Below are 16096 nucleotides of genomic sequence, written 5' to 3'. Positions count from 1 at the left end.
AAGAAACCACAGATCACAAGTGTAGATGAAGGCTGGTAAAAGAGATTAACGAAAGTATCCTCCATAAGCTTCTGCATTCGTCTGTTGCAGAATTCCAGACCATGTTCTGAGCTCAAGTATTGGTATACTCTAGAAGTATTGGTATCGAGCGTAGCCATAAATATACGGTTAATAGTTTAGTCAGGAAAATAATAGAAGCTTCCTAAATGCAATGCCATAGAAGAAAATTGAAAATTGGATAGGTCGATAACGTAAGCAATGAGGAGGTAGTGAATGGAAGTGGATACAAAGGAAATTTGTGGCTCAAACTGACTAGGACGAGGGATCAGTTGATAGGACACTCTGAGAGACATTAGGGGATCCCCAATTTAGAGCTGGAGGGAAGTGCTAGAGGTAAAAATCGCAGATGGAGAGCAAGAGATGAAAACAGTAAAAAGATTCAAAAGGATATATGTTGCAGTATTCATTAGGAGATGATCAAGCTTGCACAGGGTATAGTAGCATGAAGAGCTGCATCAATTCAGTCATCAGACTCAAGAGCGGTAAAAAACGAAAAATGACCACAATCGTTAGAGGTCTCTTTCACTCGCTGGAGAGCCTCAAAGAGATCTTGACAAACATTAACTGACAGACATCGAAAATCCCCCGAAGAACTACATATAATTTTCGAAAAGTTAGAGGATACCTGGACCATGGAATGGAACGAAGAAGGAACCGTAGTACAGTATGTCGTACAATTGAAGGTCCCCTTCGCTACGCTCTTATCAGTGCTTGCCAAAGAGCAGATACAGATGTAGATCGAAAGACATGTGCTTACGCCAAAGCTTACCTATGAAACATATCAATGTACTTCATCTGTAGACTATATGGTGTGGTAAGACGCTGAATGTATATTACATAAATATCAGCCCAAATAAAGATATGTAAGAATACATTAATCCACTGCACCATTAGTGAATTGTGATGGCAGAACACTTAATGTGTTGACAATAAAAAGTTTTCCTTGAAATGAACATTAACTTTATTTGAAGGGAAAAACTGTTCATGGCACACGCTAAATGCTCTGTCATGTAGTCACTTTGTATGTGCACAGCTGGCCTACCTGCAAGACGTTTCAATCAAATAAAAATCTTTCATACATACCATTTAATATAGTACTCCAAATCACTAACAGACCCAAAGTCAAATGATCTGGACCTTACCAGTAAAGTTCGGCATCCAAGCTGCATCATAAGAAATCCTTGGACTCACACTCTGCAACTAGGTTTCATTTACACAGCAAAAAATTTCTATATCAATTCGTCACATAACGATGAAACAGCCGTCTTCAGGCGAAGAATCAGAAACATTCCATTAGGAAAATGATTAATATTAAGATACTAAAACATGGCAACGATATTTTCCTACAGCCTGAAAAATATCACACCCTAAATAAACTTCAAATTATCCAAAATTCAAATTTACAGGCCCAAAATCTGAAAAATTTCAACGCTTCCCTACGTCGAAATCAAGCAGAAACCTTCAAGATGACCTGAACGACTTCCTGGCCCTCATCCCCGTCGACGAAATCGTCAACATCGTCCTCAACTACGTCGCCAACGATGCTGAGGTGCAGGCCGCCCTCCAGTACCTCATGTCTGACGAGTTCGAGAGCATCGTCGTCTACGTCGACCAGCAGCCCGAGCTGTACGATGTAAGCAACGCTCCATTAGACACTTCATACACCTATGAGATGTTACATCATGCAGGTTCTCACTGCTCCGTTTTTTTCTGCAGCTGCTCAACTTCCTCGAGTCCTCTGGCCTTGACCCCTACGGCTTCCTCAACACGATCCACGACTTCCTGGGCATTCCTCAGATTACGAAACCCGCCAGCCGAATGAGGAGGAGCAGCAGGAGCCTCAAGTCCATGCTCGATGAGATCCTCGCCATCCTCCCAGTCGACGAACTGAAGGCTCTCTACAACGATAAGCTGGAGACCAGCGCCGACTTTGCTGAACTCATCAACAGGCTCAGCTCGGACGAGTTCCACGTAAGTAGTAATCCTTTCATGGCTGTTGAATGGCTACGAGTGTCCAACATTTTTCTTTTATGTTACCTCCATACTTGATCTCTAACCAGAAATATGACGTTTCCAGCAACTGGTGTTGCGCGTTTTGGAGCTGGATGCTGTCCAGGAATTGATCCAGATGCTCAGGGACGCCGGTATCGATGTGGACGCCATCATGGACTTCATCCGCAATCTCTTCGGCTGGGCTGATTCCGGCTCCTTGAAACTGAGTAAGAATGTTTTCCTTAAAATCATCTTTCAATGGGGGTTGTTATTTTAAGTTTATATTCGCATGTGCCACATATTCTTTTGTCCATTGTGTTGCACATTGCGTGGCGTAATTCTGCGGTTCTAACTGTGACTAAACATGTCGTCTGGTTTCTGGTACTCCTCCAGAGGGAATGTGGAGTCATGAAATTTTCTGGAAATTCAGCTTGTGTGCTTCAAGAGTTCTTTGCGAGAATATGAACCAATCGTCATAGGAAGCTATGTACAAGAATATGTTCGCTAATAATCCACACAGATTGACGGTGTTCGACCCTTTTTCTGTCTCCTGATTTATATGTTAAGTGGTAAAGCTCGACTGCTAAAGCGAGAAATATTTTCTACCAACGAATGGCAATTTTTTCTGGTAGCTGGACCCTGGGCAGACGTGAGTGTCCTTAAGACCAGTTCCCAAATATATTCCAACTTCAGCTGAAGTAACATGTTTTGGCGAATCGTTTCTGTAATGTAGTGCTGCAACGTTCGTGGAGTCCTACAATAATAATACGAACTCTCGAAAGAGGTAACATTTTCCCAAAACAGTTATAGGGAAAACCACCTAGAAATAGTGTTCCTGAGATCTGTACTATTCAGTTCACAATTCTTCCAACAAGCTAAAATACCCTGGAATTTCATTACCAAAATCTAGTAACGACGAGCTGCTAACCACAGCAAAGAAAGCGCACTACTGAGAAAACTGCTAACTGGTTAGACTAGGAGGTTACATCACACATCCATCAACCATTCATAATATACGTCCTCCAACTGTCCTTGTTATGCACAATTTGTATAGACCTCCCCTTTTCTGACGTTTTACTAAAATCTCAGAATCATGGAACTAGATGAGATGTATATCACTACCTTGTCTCTCTCATATGCTTTACCGGCTACTAAGATTTACATACATTCTGAAACAAAACAGCATCACCATTTCTACAATTCCAATAAACTGGAAGTGCAACAACATATTGTATCCCCCATCCTCGACAATGTTTGCCTTGAGCTGTGCCCCTATCAAAACTTCCCACCAAACATTCCACATCCTTACCTAACGTAACCTTAATTGTCTCCCCTTCCCCCAGCATGAAATCACCCACATGATCTAGCCTTCATACAACCCATAAGGTTCCCAAGTATTTTCACCGACGACGACTGTTCCGGGCCATATGCTTTCTGCTCGGCTGCTGTCCTATCCACCCGCATTTATTCGAATCATTTCTTTCCAATGTGTAAATCAGACATTTTTCCTTTAATACTGCCCCCAGTTCTAAGAATTTACTCTATCCACAAGTACTGTAATAAGCCATCACCTCTATAGACCAGAAAGAACTAACATCACACTATCACAGCACCAATTCCTATTGCCATTATTCTACAGCAACAAAAATTAACCTAATGATTTAATCTATTTCAATCAAGTTTGAAGAACGTTAGAATGTCTCAAAGTAGCAAGATTCGATCGTGGGGAATATAAAAGGTGCGCAAATACATAAATAAAAAACAGTAACCTGTTGTGAAGAGATACGTCTGAATCACAGTTATAACCTTGAGTTTCCTTTTCCTCACTGACGTGAATCCCATTTCTATACACAATGTACCCAGTGCATTCATCAAGAGGTTCAATAAGAAGATGAAGTGGTACAAATTTAGCGTGTAACGTAACACCGACAAAACTCTTAAGTCTACAGTGAAATCTCATCAAGGACAATGATGTCAGCGTCGTTTTCAAATATTTGAACAAAGGAATCACATTAAACAACTTATGTAACTGACGGAAAAACTAATTGTAGGTGGCTAGGCATGAGAAGCAACAGTTCTTCTCTCTAATGCGAGTGCAGTACCTCAGACGCTATGCAAAAGATAACGGTAAAGGCAGAACTCCATCTTTCGCAAAAAGTCATACAACTCAATATAATGTTTATATTATGGACATTATTTGCGAGTTTTCCGCGAAAATTATAAAAATAAGTGGCACTCTACAACTCGTAAACAATAATTTTACGTCTTCCTAATAAATAACTAATTTCACACTAATAGTGATAAGTTACGGAATGACCCACAACAGTTTCTCAATTGTAACGTAATTTTTAACACAACTTTCCCAAAAGTGCAGAGAAGGTGCACTGATAAGCGAAATACCATTTTCAGAGCCATTCCATGGTGCAAGGATGATCCAGCGTTTCCCAGCGAAAAAATCCAGCCGCAACCTCCAGGATGACCTGAACGACTTCCTGGCCCTCATCCCTGTCGACCAAATCGTCAACATCGTCCTCAACTATGTCGCCAACGATGCTGAGGTGCAGGCCGCCCTCCAGTACCTCATGTCTGACGAGTTCGAGAGCATCGTCGTCTACGTCGACCAGCAGCCCGAGCTGTACGATGTAAGCAATGCTCCATTAGACACTTCATACATCTATGAGATGTTACATCACGCAGGTTCTCACTGCTCCATTTTTTTCCGCAGCTGCTCAACTTCCTGGAGTCCTCAGGCCTTGACCCCTACGGCTTCCTCAACACGATCCACGACTTCCTGGGCATTCCTCAGATTACGAAACCCGCCAGCCGAATGAGGAGGAGCAGCAGGAGCCTCAAGTCCATGCTTGATGAGATCCTCGCCATCCTCCCAGTCGACGAGCTGAAGGCTCTCTACAACGATAAGCTGGAGACCAGCGCCGACTTTGCTGAACTCATCAACAGGCTCAGCTCGGACGAGTTCCACGTAAGCAGTAATCCTTTCATGGCTGTTCTCTGGCTACGAACGTCCACCATTTTTCTTTTATGTTACCTCCAAACTTGACCTCTAACCAGAAAGGTGACGTTTCCAGCAACTGGTGTTGCGCGTTTTGGAGCTGGACGCTGTGCAGGAGTTGATCCAGATGCTGAGGGACGCCGGTATCGATGTCGACGCCATCATGGATTTCATCAGGAATCTCTTCGGCTGGGCTGATTCCAGCTCCTTGAAACTGAGTAAGAATATTTAAATAAATCACCTCTTAACATGGCTTGTCATTTTGGGTTAACAATCTCACCAATTTTTGGGAATATTTGTCAGAAAATCTCACATTAGAATCCACGACTCTAGGATACTCTCCCAGTTTGCTAACACTACAAAGAATTTACCTGCTATACGAAATTAGGAATCCACAAATAACACTACTGTAAGTTAATCTCCAACACTCACATACATTCAGATCACCTAATACTGACATAACCACCTCACATATCATTACAATGCATTTAGTCCACAGCAGCAACAAAGGCCTTCATCTGTAATTCAGTATATTGTAACTGTTCAGATTTACATTCTCTAACGGTTATGTGGTTATTCCAAGTAATAACAGTGAGCTTGTCTTTTACAGGACCTTACGTCATAGTCAAGAAGATCCAGCGCTTCCCAGCAAAAAAATCCAGCCGCAACCTTCAGGATGACCTGAACGACTTCCTGGCCCTCATCCCCGTCGACCAAATCGTCAACATCGTCCTCAACTATGTCGCCAACGATGCTGAGGTGCAGGCCGCCCTCCAGTACCTCATGTCTGATGAGTTCGAGAGCATCGTCGCCTACGTCGACCAGCAGCCCGAGCTGTACGATGTAAGCAACGCTCTGTTATACACTTCATACACCTATGAGATGTTACATCACACAGCAGGTTCTCACTGCTCCATTTTTTTCTGCAGCTGCTCAACTTCCTCGAGTCCTCAGGCCTTGACCCCTACGGCTTCCTCAACACGATCCACGACTTCCTGGGCATTCCTCAGATTACGAAACCCGCCAGCAGAATGAGGAGGAGCAGCAGGAGCCTCAAGTCCATGCTTGATGAGATCCTCGCCATCCTCCCAGTCGACGAGCTGAAGGCTCTCTACAACGAGAAGCTGGAGACCAGCGCCGACTTTGCTGAACTCATCAACAGGCTCAGCTCGGACGAGTTCCACGTAAGCAGTAATACTTTCACGCCTACTGCGTGGCTTCAAGTGTGCAGTAATGTTATATATTGTCACCACTGTAGTTGACGTGTAACCAGAAATGTGACCTTTCCAGCAACTGGTGCTGCGCGTTCTGGAACTGGACGCTGTGCAGGAGTTGATCCAGATGCTGAGGGACGCTGGCATCGATGTGGACGCTATCATGGATTTCATCAGGAATCTCTTCGGCTGGGCTGATTCCAGTTCCTTGAAGCTGAGTAAGAACAATTTTAAGAAAATCACCCTTTAAAATGGCTTGTTATTACAGGTTTATACTCGTGAAAAATTTTGGGAATGTTGGTCAGAAATCTAATATTAGTATCTACAACACTACTAAGCAGACATTAAGGTACTCTCCTAGTTTGAGAATTGACCTATGGCTCACAAAATTAGGAATTCACCAATAACGTAAAGTACATTAATCTATAACAGCCATTTAAATTCATATCAAGTCTTGCTGTAAATGTTCCATACATCATTTGAACGATTATTTTATAGAAATGATGCACAACGAGTCAGTTTACAGAATATGTATAAACGGTTAGTGTTAACATTAATCAACAAACAGTTATTTTTGGTTTACTCATGCAACTACACTTTTAAGTATAAATTCGTCAATGGCCTAAAAGGAGTTGTCCAGGAGAAAGATTTTAAATTAGCTTTAAAAGCTGCTTCACTACCTGTCAGATATTATATGTTACTGGGAAAACACTCAAAAATTTTTGATGTTGCATATTCAACGCCTCTCAGAGCCACTGACAGCTTTAACAGCTGGTTATAGAGTCTTCTTTCCCTTCAGTGTCGTACGTAAGTACATCACTGTTATTCTCAAGTTGTGATGGATTATTTGCGATGAACTTCATACATGAATGTATGTACTATGATTAAACTGTTAAAATGACTAGCTTCTTGAAATGGTACCTACATGACGTCCATGGCAGAACACAAATATTATTGTTACTGCTTGCTTTTGTGTTAGTGAATAATTTCTTCCTGATTGATGAGTAACGCCAGAAAATTAGTCTGTATGACATTATTCAGTGGAAATATGTCAGGTGATTGACATGTTTGTTTCAATGATTAGCAGTTGTATGAGGATCAAAAGCAGCTGCACTTTGTTTGACAAGCTCACTAACATGGTTCTTCCAGTTCAAGTTTTCTTCAGTATGTAGACCCAAAAACCTGGAGCATTCTACCATACTTACTGACTCATGTGCTCATGTGCTAGATCAATTTTTTGTATGACTCTATTTGTTGTACAGGACTGAATTTTTTCAAAATTTAGGAAAATCTATTCTCAGAGAACCACTTAATAGTTAATTGGAAGATATCATTTACCAACTCTTCTACTGCTCTCTCTCTAATGGGATTGATTATAACACTAGCATCGTATCCCAAAAGTATCAAATGTGCTTGTTGAGTGTTAAGTGATGGATCATTAACGTATGTGAGGAATAGGAAGGGACCCAAAACTGAATCTTTTGGGACTCAATTTGCAATATTTTTCCACAGTCACTACAATTTCCTACATTTCTGCCGTTGTCTGAATTATTCAGCACAACCATTTGCATTCTATTTGTCAAGCATGATTCAAACCAGCTGTGCATAAAGTCATCAAATCCACAAGACGCTAGTTTTTCTTAGAGAGTATTATGATTTACATAACCAAAGGGCTCAGAAAGACCACAGAATATATCAGCTGGCGAAGGTACTATTTGAAGAGTGACTTTATAAACAGTATTCTCAGTTGAACAACCTTTCTGAAACACAAACTACGATACTTTAAGGAAACTTTTTCCACTTAACTGTGTGACTACTCTTGAGTACATTCCATCTCGAACATCTTAGAAAAGATGTGAGTAATGATGTTGTCACCATTCGTCTGAAATGGTTTAATAACTGCAGTTTTATCTGTCTGCAAAAATTCCCGATGCCAGTGATGCATTGCATATATCACTCAGGACATTACTTGTTAATTTGAAAGAACTTTTGATAATACTTTTTGAAATTCCCTCAATCCCACAAGAACTTTTGTTTTTCAGAATTCTTACACTTTATTCTATTAATTTCAGTGAAGGATGTTGGTACTATTTCTAGTTGTTTAAAGTTCTGTGGAATATCCTTTTTAATATATTCTCTTCCTTCTTCAACTCAATTACTTAATGCTATATTTGGTGCGACATTTAGAAAGTGATTGTTAAAAATACTTGCAAATAGTGAACTGCCTGTCGCAACACTGTCATTTAATTCAATGTTATGGATTATGATTTAGAATGGAAATCACAGTAACTACATGAGGCACATCATTTTTTTACTATCACTAACAGAAAATAAGGAGAGATATAGGAAAACAAACATATTTATTAGTCCAGGAGTGAAACACTCTCTCATCTATACAAACAACAGCATTGTTCAACTATAAGTGGTCTGTCATATGCAAAGTAATCAAGTAAGAGAGTTTATGAATCTACTTTTCTCCACAAAAGGATAATCAATCACTCCGAAATGAAAGCAATACCTACTTGTAATACAGATTACTAAACGATTCACAAGAAAATGACAATAGGAAGATACTTCAACATAGTCACCTCATCTACCAGTGTGTAGCATTTAGTCCTCAAGTGGCAGCAAAAGTCATCAGCTGAAATTCAATATATTTTAACAGATCAGTTAAACGTGCTCTAATGGATATGTGGTTAGTTCCAAGTAACAACACTCAGCATGTTTTACAGGGCCTATCATCGCAGTCAAGAAGATCCAGCGCTTTCCCGCAAAAAAATCCAGTCGCAACCTGCAGGATGACCTGAACGACTTCCTGGCCCTCATCCCCGTCGACGAAATCGTCAACATCGTCCTCAACTATGTCGCCAACGATGCTGAGGTGCAGGCCGCCCTCCAGTACCTCATGTCTGACGAGTTCGAGAGCATCGTCGTCTACGTCGACCAGCAGCCCGAGCTGTACGATGTAAGCAACGCTCCATTAGACATGTATGTACCTATGAGGTGTTACACTACAAAATTAGTGATTGCTCAATTTATCCGCAGCTGCTCAACTTCCTGGAGTCCTCTGGCCTTGACCCCTACGGCTTCCTCAACACGATCCACGACTTCCTGGGCATTCCTCAGATTACGAAACCCGCCAGCCGAATGAGGAGGAGCAGCAGGAGCCTCAAGTCCATGCTCGATGAGATCCTCGCCATCCTCCCAGTCGACGAGCTGAAGGCTCTCTACAACGATAAGCTGGAGACCAGCGCCGACTTTGCTGAACTCATCAACAGGCTCAGCTCGGACGAGTTCCACGTAAGTAGTAATCCTTTCATGGCTGTTGAATGGCTACAGGTGTCCAAAAGTTTTATTTTATGTGCCTCTTTACTTGATCTCTAACGAGAAATGTGACCTTTCCAGCAACTGGTGCTGCGTGTTCTGGAGCTGGATGCTGTGCAGGACTTGATCCAGAAGCTGAGGGACGCCGGTATCGATGTGGATGCCATCATGGACTTCTTCAGGAAGATCTTCGGCTGGACTTCTTAAAGTCATACGGGCCGTCCTCCACTCTCAACTCCGAACTGATAACATAGGCACGTTTCCCAGTCCCCGATTTTGATGTAATGAATGCGTAAAAAAAAATAAACCTCTGTGCTTAACGTGAGTTGTGATATTTTTATGAAACTGTGTAACCCTCAACCCTCTTCAAACACCTAGGAGCTTTGGGGAGACTCGCAAGAGAAACGTTTTTCGACCATTTAATTACACAATGTAAGGCACGTTTTTAAATTGTGGCTTGCATTTTCTTGTCTCCTAATCGTAAGTGTACTGCAAGACAGTTGTCGTTTATTTGTTGCAAACAGTTATGATAATGTTTCGGCTTTACCTTCAGTTGCAGATATATAGTACTTCTTCCCACTCACTCACTTCCATATTCAATGAGACAGCGAGAAAGGAACCGTTACGTGAAATGAAGGCAACTGTGAAAGAGAAAAAGGAAAAATGGTATATTTTTAGCGAAGATCTGAAAAATGTAAATAGACGAGCGCCGGAAGCGAACGGTGTGGCTATGAAAGTCAAGAAGGTAGCCCAATCAGCCAAACAGTTGGCAGAAGATGTAGAGAAAGCACAGGAAGTAATAAATACGCAATTACAAAAACTCCAGTCTTGGAAAATGTATTGGACATAGTAAGCAAGGCAGAAAGAACGACAAACTTGCATGGCAAATGCTGGAAGAAGATTGGACAATATTGAGGTCGATGTTGTCACAAAACTAGATGAAGCCACCGTTCGTGCAAGGAGAACTTAATCTCACGCGAAATACGGAAGAGACGCAAGTATCCTGAAAATCTGGAAATAGGTTCAACCAAGGAAAATGAGGAAAATCAATCATTGGTCCTGTCGAGTACAGCACAGGAAAGAAGAATTAGCAACGAGAGAGGTTTTTGTGAGCTTATCACGCAACGTTCACGATTGGAGGTGGATGACAGCCTACGAAATAATTGCACTCCACTCAATAAGGTCGCAAGCACCTGACATCAACGAGCTTGTCGCAAGAGAAAGTAGAAGTTGTGAGTCAACAACATACGGGGGACCTGTAGCAGAATACAGGGATTCACAAACAGCTGACAGGACATATGTTAGGGAGCAAGAAGCATTTGATTTGAAGCACTTCCTTTCCATACGGAAATTCGAATTGTATAGGGAAAAGACAAATCTGTTCATCTCAAGGTGTGGGTATCTCAATTTGGTTTATTACCACCATCATGGTCATTGTCACACAAGCTAGACTTTCTGAGTGCACACTTAGTGCAATACAGTGACACCACACAAACGTATCGCTCGTATCAGGAGTTTAAATATGCTTTCCTCGCGATATATTAGTAGAACGGAACTTAAGAGCTCATCGAGGAAGAAATTGAGATGCACAGAGAACCAGATTCAAAGGAGTCCTGTGAAGTTCTTTGACAGTCTTTTACGCAAGAACCAGTACATGGACACGCCATCTAGCATGAACGAAATCATACTATTTTGCTATATAAAATTACATATGAGGTATTAGCAAGAACTGGTCGGCAATTGTGGCAGAGACAGAGAGGCATTAAAAAACAGACATGTTACAGGAGCTAGAGTTTGCTTTCAACAAGAATCAGGCGAAGGAAAGATGGAGGGAAGCAGAGAACAATAGGATCAATTCTAATAATTTTCTTGGACCACCTGTAACCTCCTCCTTCCTAATCACCCTACCGGATTGCGACTGACCATGATCGCGTGTGCCTAATGAAATTTGACACTGAGTAAGGCTATCGCTACCCAGGGAAAATAATGCCAGTTAGTGGAAGGAAAGTGTACATCTGGCCCTTCTGAAGTAGAATCTATTCTAAGCCCAATCTAAATACTGATAATAATTTTGAAATTAATGGAAGTTTAGTGCAACTGCTGATGATCCCCACAGGGGCAAAAGGATACCACATAATATTTTAATAGAAAAAACACAGATAATAAAAAAAAGAATAATTAAATTACTACACTATTTGCAGAAGCCTGTCTCTTCGGTACAGAGCTTTCCGTTTCTTCATAAGCGCACCTGCTATATAATCCACTGTCATTCTTCAGTTCATTGTACATTCGACCGAACTGACGTAGCCACCCCCCCCCCCCCCCCGTTCCGTGATGGCCTGCGCAATAACGGAAGTTTTATCGGATATTGACTTCTTTAATTCCGTCGGCTGTAGTGGAGCCTGCAGTACCGTTGCTGCTTTAGCACCGGCGTCCTCTTCCTCAATGACCGGTGCTCTATTTTCAGCGTTATTACGGACAGTGATCGCTTTCTCGACGGCCGTTTCAAATTCAGTTATTGTAACCGCAGCCGCGTTACTCGCTATGACTTCTTGCATATTCTCCCACCGCCGATTTACTCATTCGTGCCTGTTAGGGTGACGTTGCCTAGGCTTTCTGCTGGCCGCCAAGATCTTCTCACGCCAGTGGGCCCCAAACCGATGCGGCTGATGGTTTCCCTGATTAAGTACGACAGGCCCGTTTCTATGCGGATGTCGCAGTTGCTGATTTTTCTCCTGCTTTCAATCATTCTGCTGAGAATCACATACCATATTCATTTGATACTGGCCTCTGCCATTTCTACTACTATTGTTTCCACTACGACTGTTATTGTTATAGTTGTGTGAGTTATTATTAACAAGGCGGTGGTTACGATTATTGCCATGGTTATTGTTATTATGGTTGTTGCCGTTGATGTAATTGTTACTATTAGCACAGCTTTTAAAAATTTCGCGGTTATTCCTCAAATTATCTTCATCTTAGACCTTTTCTAAGAATTCTGTAATTGTTCTGTAGCTACTGCCTATGCAACTCTGGGAATCATCTGGAAGCTTCTTCCACAACTACCAGACAATCTCCGATTCTGTCCGTCGATCACGTAAATTTTCTAATTTCCGGACCCAGTTTTCGCTAATTTCTTTCAACGAGTCGCGAGTTTTCGTCGTAAGATTTTGACACTACGAAATCGTGCCATTGTCTCTCCTGCTTCTGCTCTGACCAATATTCATTCAAGAAAGCATTCTTAAATTCTTGAAAGCCCAAGTTCACAACATGGAGGTTTAAGCCCCATCGCTTAGCCTCGCCCGCTAGCACGTCGATTACAGAGTTAACTTTTCTCTTATCCGTCCACGGTCATTTGGCAATTTTTAATGAAGTCGTTAGCGTGCAATCCACCCTCTTTTTTGAGGGGATCGAGCTAAGATTTCAGTAATATTAGCGTGTCATGACACACAGTGCAGCTTCTCATCTAAATTCTTTCCTAGTTCGGTTACTTTTGTAACTACTATGCAAGTGATTATCGCTAACGTATCCACTTCCCTATTTTTCTCATCACAAGTGGTCATCTGTTTCTTCACTCTAGTGTCTATGCCTGCTAATAAAGTTTGCAAATTCGTAACCTTTTCCCTATCGTCTTTTCGCACTAATTCTACTCTTCCTGTTAGTTTACTTTCAATAATGGGATCAATAGTCTGTTCCAGTTTCTGTTCGATCCTCTCTGCTTCAATCTCAAAACGATTAATTATGCTTTCTATTTTTGACTGTACCTCTGTCATTTCCAGCTTAATATTACCGATTTCGGTATTCATTACATTTACTTCTTTCTTGGTTTCATCTTTTTTGTATTAACAACTCCAATATTATTCTTAACAATCTTGACTGCTTTGGTCCTGATCACCCATTTTACTTCACTGTGCATCGATTTTACTGTTAACTGATTTGGACTGACCATTAATTCAGACATAGTTTTTACTGATTCGGGCTGAGTATTGATTTTAACATATATTGATTCAGACCGAGCTTTTATTGATTTGGACTAAACATTGTTTCTGATCAACATGCACCACAAATCGTTTATATTTCCATATGTTACGGATTTTGACTAACTCCAGCTCTTTCTTAATTGTTCCCTCGTATACACCGTCAATGGGTTGGATTTTTTGATCCGAATACTGCAGCATCTGCAAACGCCAGGAATTCCATCTTTGTCAGTTGCTGTGTTTCAGCGGTAGTATCTGTGATGCTAGCCGCCGGTTCCTCAACAACTGGTTCCGCTGCCAGTGATCTCTTTGTTCTACAGTCGATAAGTACACTCAAGTAATCAGTTTGATTTGTGCTCATCATGTTGCCTGTTTTACTGATTCATGCGAGTTTAGAAATGTTGTGGCTTATTTCCACCGCTTACTACTACCGCGCGGTAGCGACTTCATTCATAGCGAAAGGATTTAATCCGCTGGGAATCTGCACAATGCAAAATTCGTGCCAAGAGCAGTAACAAATTGATATTTTCCTGTCATGGTCGCCATGTGTAGCCTCCTCCTTCGAAATCGGCCAACTGGAATGCGATGTAATTGACCGTAATAGCGCATGTCTAATAAAATCTTATAGTGAGTAAGGTTATCATTCCCGAACGAAAATAATGCCGGTTAGTACGATGAAAGTGTACAACAGACGCTTATGAAGGAAGAATCTAGTATAAGCCTAATCCAAATACTGATACTAATTTTGAAATGGATGGTAATTTAGAGCAATTGCTCATGAGCTACACAGAGTGGAAAAAGGTACCACATAAAATTTTAATACAAAAATATGGATTACCAAAAAAAGGATAACTAAAATGTTACCAGCCCACTACGGCAAAGAATTTTCACAATCTTTAGAAAGGTAATGGAAAAGAAAATTAGACAAATAAAGACTGGTGTGGCAGCAGATGGTTGACAACATGCATTTCCACAACACAAGAGTTCACGAGAAAACAAATGAGTCAGAGAGCACTGAGTTTGCAGTTACTTATTCTGAAATACTAAATTTTGAAAGTAAAGTTAAATGAAGTTGCTGGTTAAATAAATGTCTGACTGTGACTGAAACTTTGTTTCGTACAAAATGATTACAGTAACCTCAGCATAACGTAAAGCAAAATTTGGAAAAAGGCTAGCAATTTACTTTTGATTACTGAAAGACTGAATTGAATTTACTTTGCGCTAATGAGCGACTGATTTTAATTTTACCATAACGCCAAGATATGTACCAGTCCATAAGAAGTCACTCGCTGAGGTAAATCACAATAAATGAAATTGCAGCCCTTAATTTCTGCTATATCTTTAGTTATTATTTCTGCCAGTGACATTTCGCGTTACTTTAAGTGACTGAAGTTAATACCCAAAATTATAAATTAGTTAAATATGTTCAACTGACGAGATGCTGATGTTGGACAGGGAGGAGTTTGACAAGTGTATTACATCTAAGGGTACAGCTGACCACTTATTTTCCGCTGTTTGGCGTCGGGGTTCGCTACAGATGTCTGCTCGTCAATCATCCAGCAAGCCAGGTAATCGAGGCCAATACACGCTACAACAACTGATGGAAAATACATCACTGTTCTAATTACACATCGAAATTATCGTGAAGAAAACCAGCACTTGTAATGAACAGGCCATAATGCAATCATGCACTGGGGAAAATCGTCGTTCTGTACGATCACAAACTGCTGAAAATTAGAGGTCCTCTCACCTGCCCTCATCCCTACCACCCACGGTGGGACACAGGCTCTTTCAAACGGTCAACTGCTACCACCGACTGCCTCGCGGTATTTCTGCGGTCCATCGCGATAACCCCGGCGGATGAGAGGCGGCCGGTCCGCCTTGACGCGATGGTCCTTCACCAGAGCAGAAGCACGAAAACCCAACAAATCTAGAGGAGGTAAATGACAGCCGCCCTGCCCCCCAACATACGTCCTGCTCGGACGCAGCTGCCTGGCGCGACCACCCACCCACACACACACCCACACACACCCACACACACACGCACACGCACACACGCATGCTGGACTGTCCCCCACACCGCCCCAAGCAAGTGTATGCCGTTCTGAGAAGCGAAAACAATTCAGTGAACAGTTTTATTTAACATTAATGAATCTCTTATAATGGAGCATCTATTAAGAAGGAGACCACAATCGTGATGATAATAAATGCCCGCTTTCAACGAAAATAGACGCCACCCATTTTCTTTTACCCCTATGAGCAAAATCGGTGTAGCTTTTACATTCGACTGCAGCATACAAATCGCATCTCATTATTTTGCGAAGTCCAACGAAGTGCACCGTCACCGTTTACGTATGACCAAGATTCAGAACTCAAACTATACATACATGCCCTATACACGTTCACTCTACATAAAATCGGGAAAAAAACTTCCACTATTTTTCTGTGAAAACTAAGCATCACAGTAGAATGTCCTCAGTATTTCGAAACTGTCATCGGAGCAAAAAAAAAAAGCGACA

The 16096-nt window shown here is 41.5% G+C and overlaps 1 protein-coding gene across 1 annotated transcript in view; it reads left to right on the top strand.

The window, feature by feature from the left end:
• LOC124613830 overlaps window positions 1-16096 on the top strand; it is a 218963-nt gene that overhangs the window by 149434 nt on the left and 53433 nt on the right. Inside the window, exons 29-40 of the mRNA XM_047142553.1 lie at window positions 1467-1693; window positions 1777-2031; window positions 2138-2279; window positions 4462-4694; window positions 4778-5032; window positions 5139-5280; window positions 5673-5905; window positions 5992-6246; window positions 6353-6494; window positions 9009-9241; window positions 9322-9576; window positions 9682-9793. Of these exons, the coding sequence (XP_046998509.1) occupies window positions 1467-1693; window positions 1777-2031; window positions 2138-2279; window positions 4462-4694; window positions 4778-5032; window positions 5139-5280; window positions 5673-5905; window positions 5992-6246; window positions 6353-6494; window positions 9009-9241; window positions 9322-9576; window positions 9682-9793 (2484 nt within the window). The remainder of the gene's footprint in view (window positions 1-1466; window positions 1694-1776; window positions 2032-2137; window positions 2280-4461; window positions 4695-4777; window positions 5033-5138; window positions 5281-5672; window positions 5906-5991; window positions 6247-6352; window positions 6495-9008; window positions 9242-9321; window positions 9577-9681; window positions 9794-16096) is intronic.

Source organism: Schistocerca americana, chromosome 4, assembly GCF_021461395.2.
Source record: "Schistocerca americana isolate TAMUIC-IGC-003095 chromosome 4, iqSchAmer2.1, whole genome shotgun sequence".
NCBI classification, from domain to species: domain Eukaryota; kingdom Metazoa; phylum Arthropoda; class Insecta; order Orthoptera; family Acrididae; genus Schistocerca; species Schistocerca americana.
Note: the sequence above shows the minus strand (reverse complement) of the source record. Positions and strands in the feature narration are given on the sequence as shown.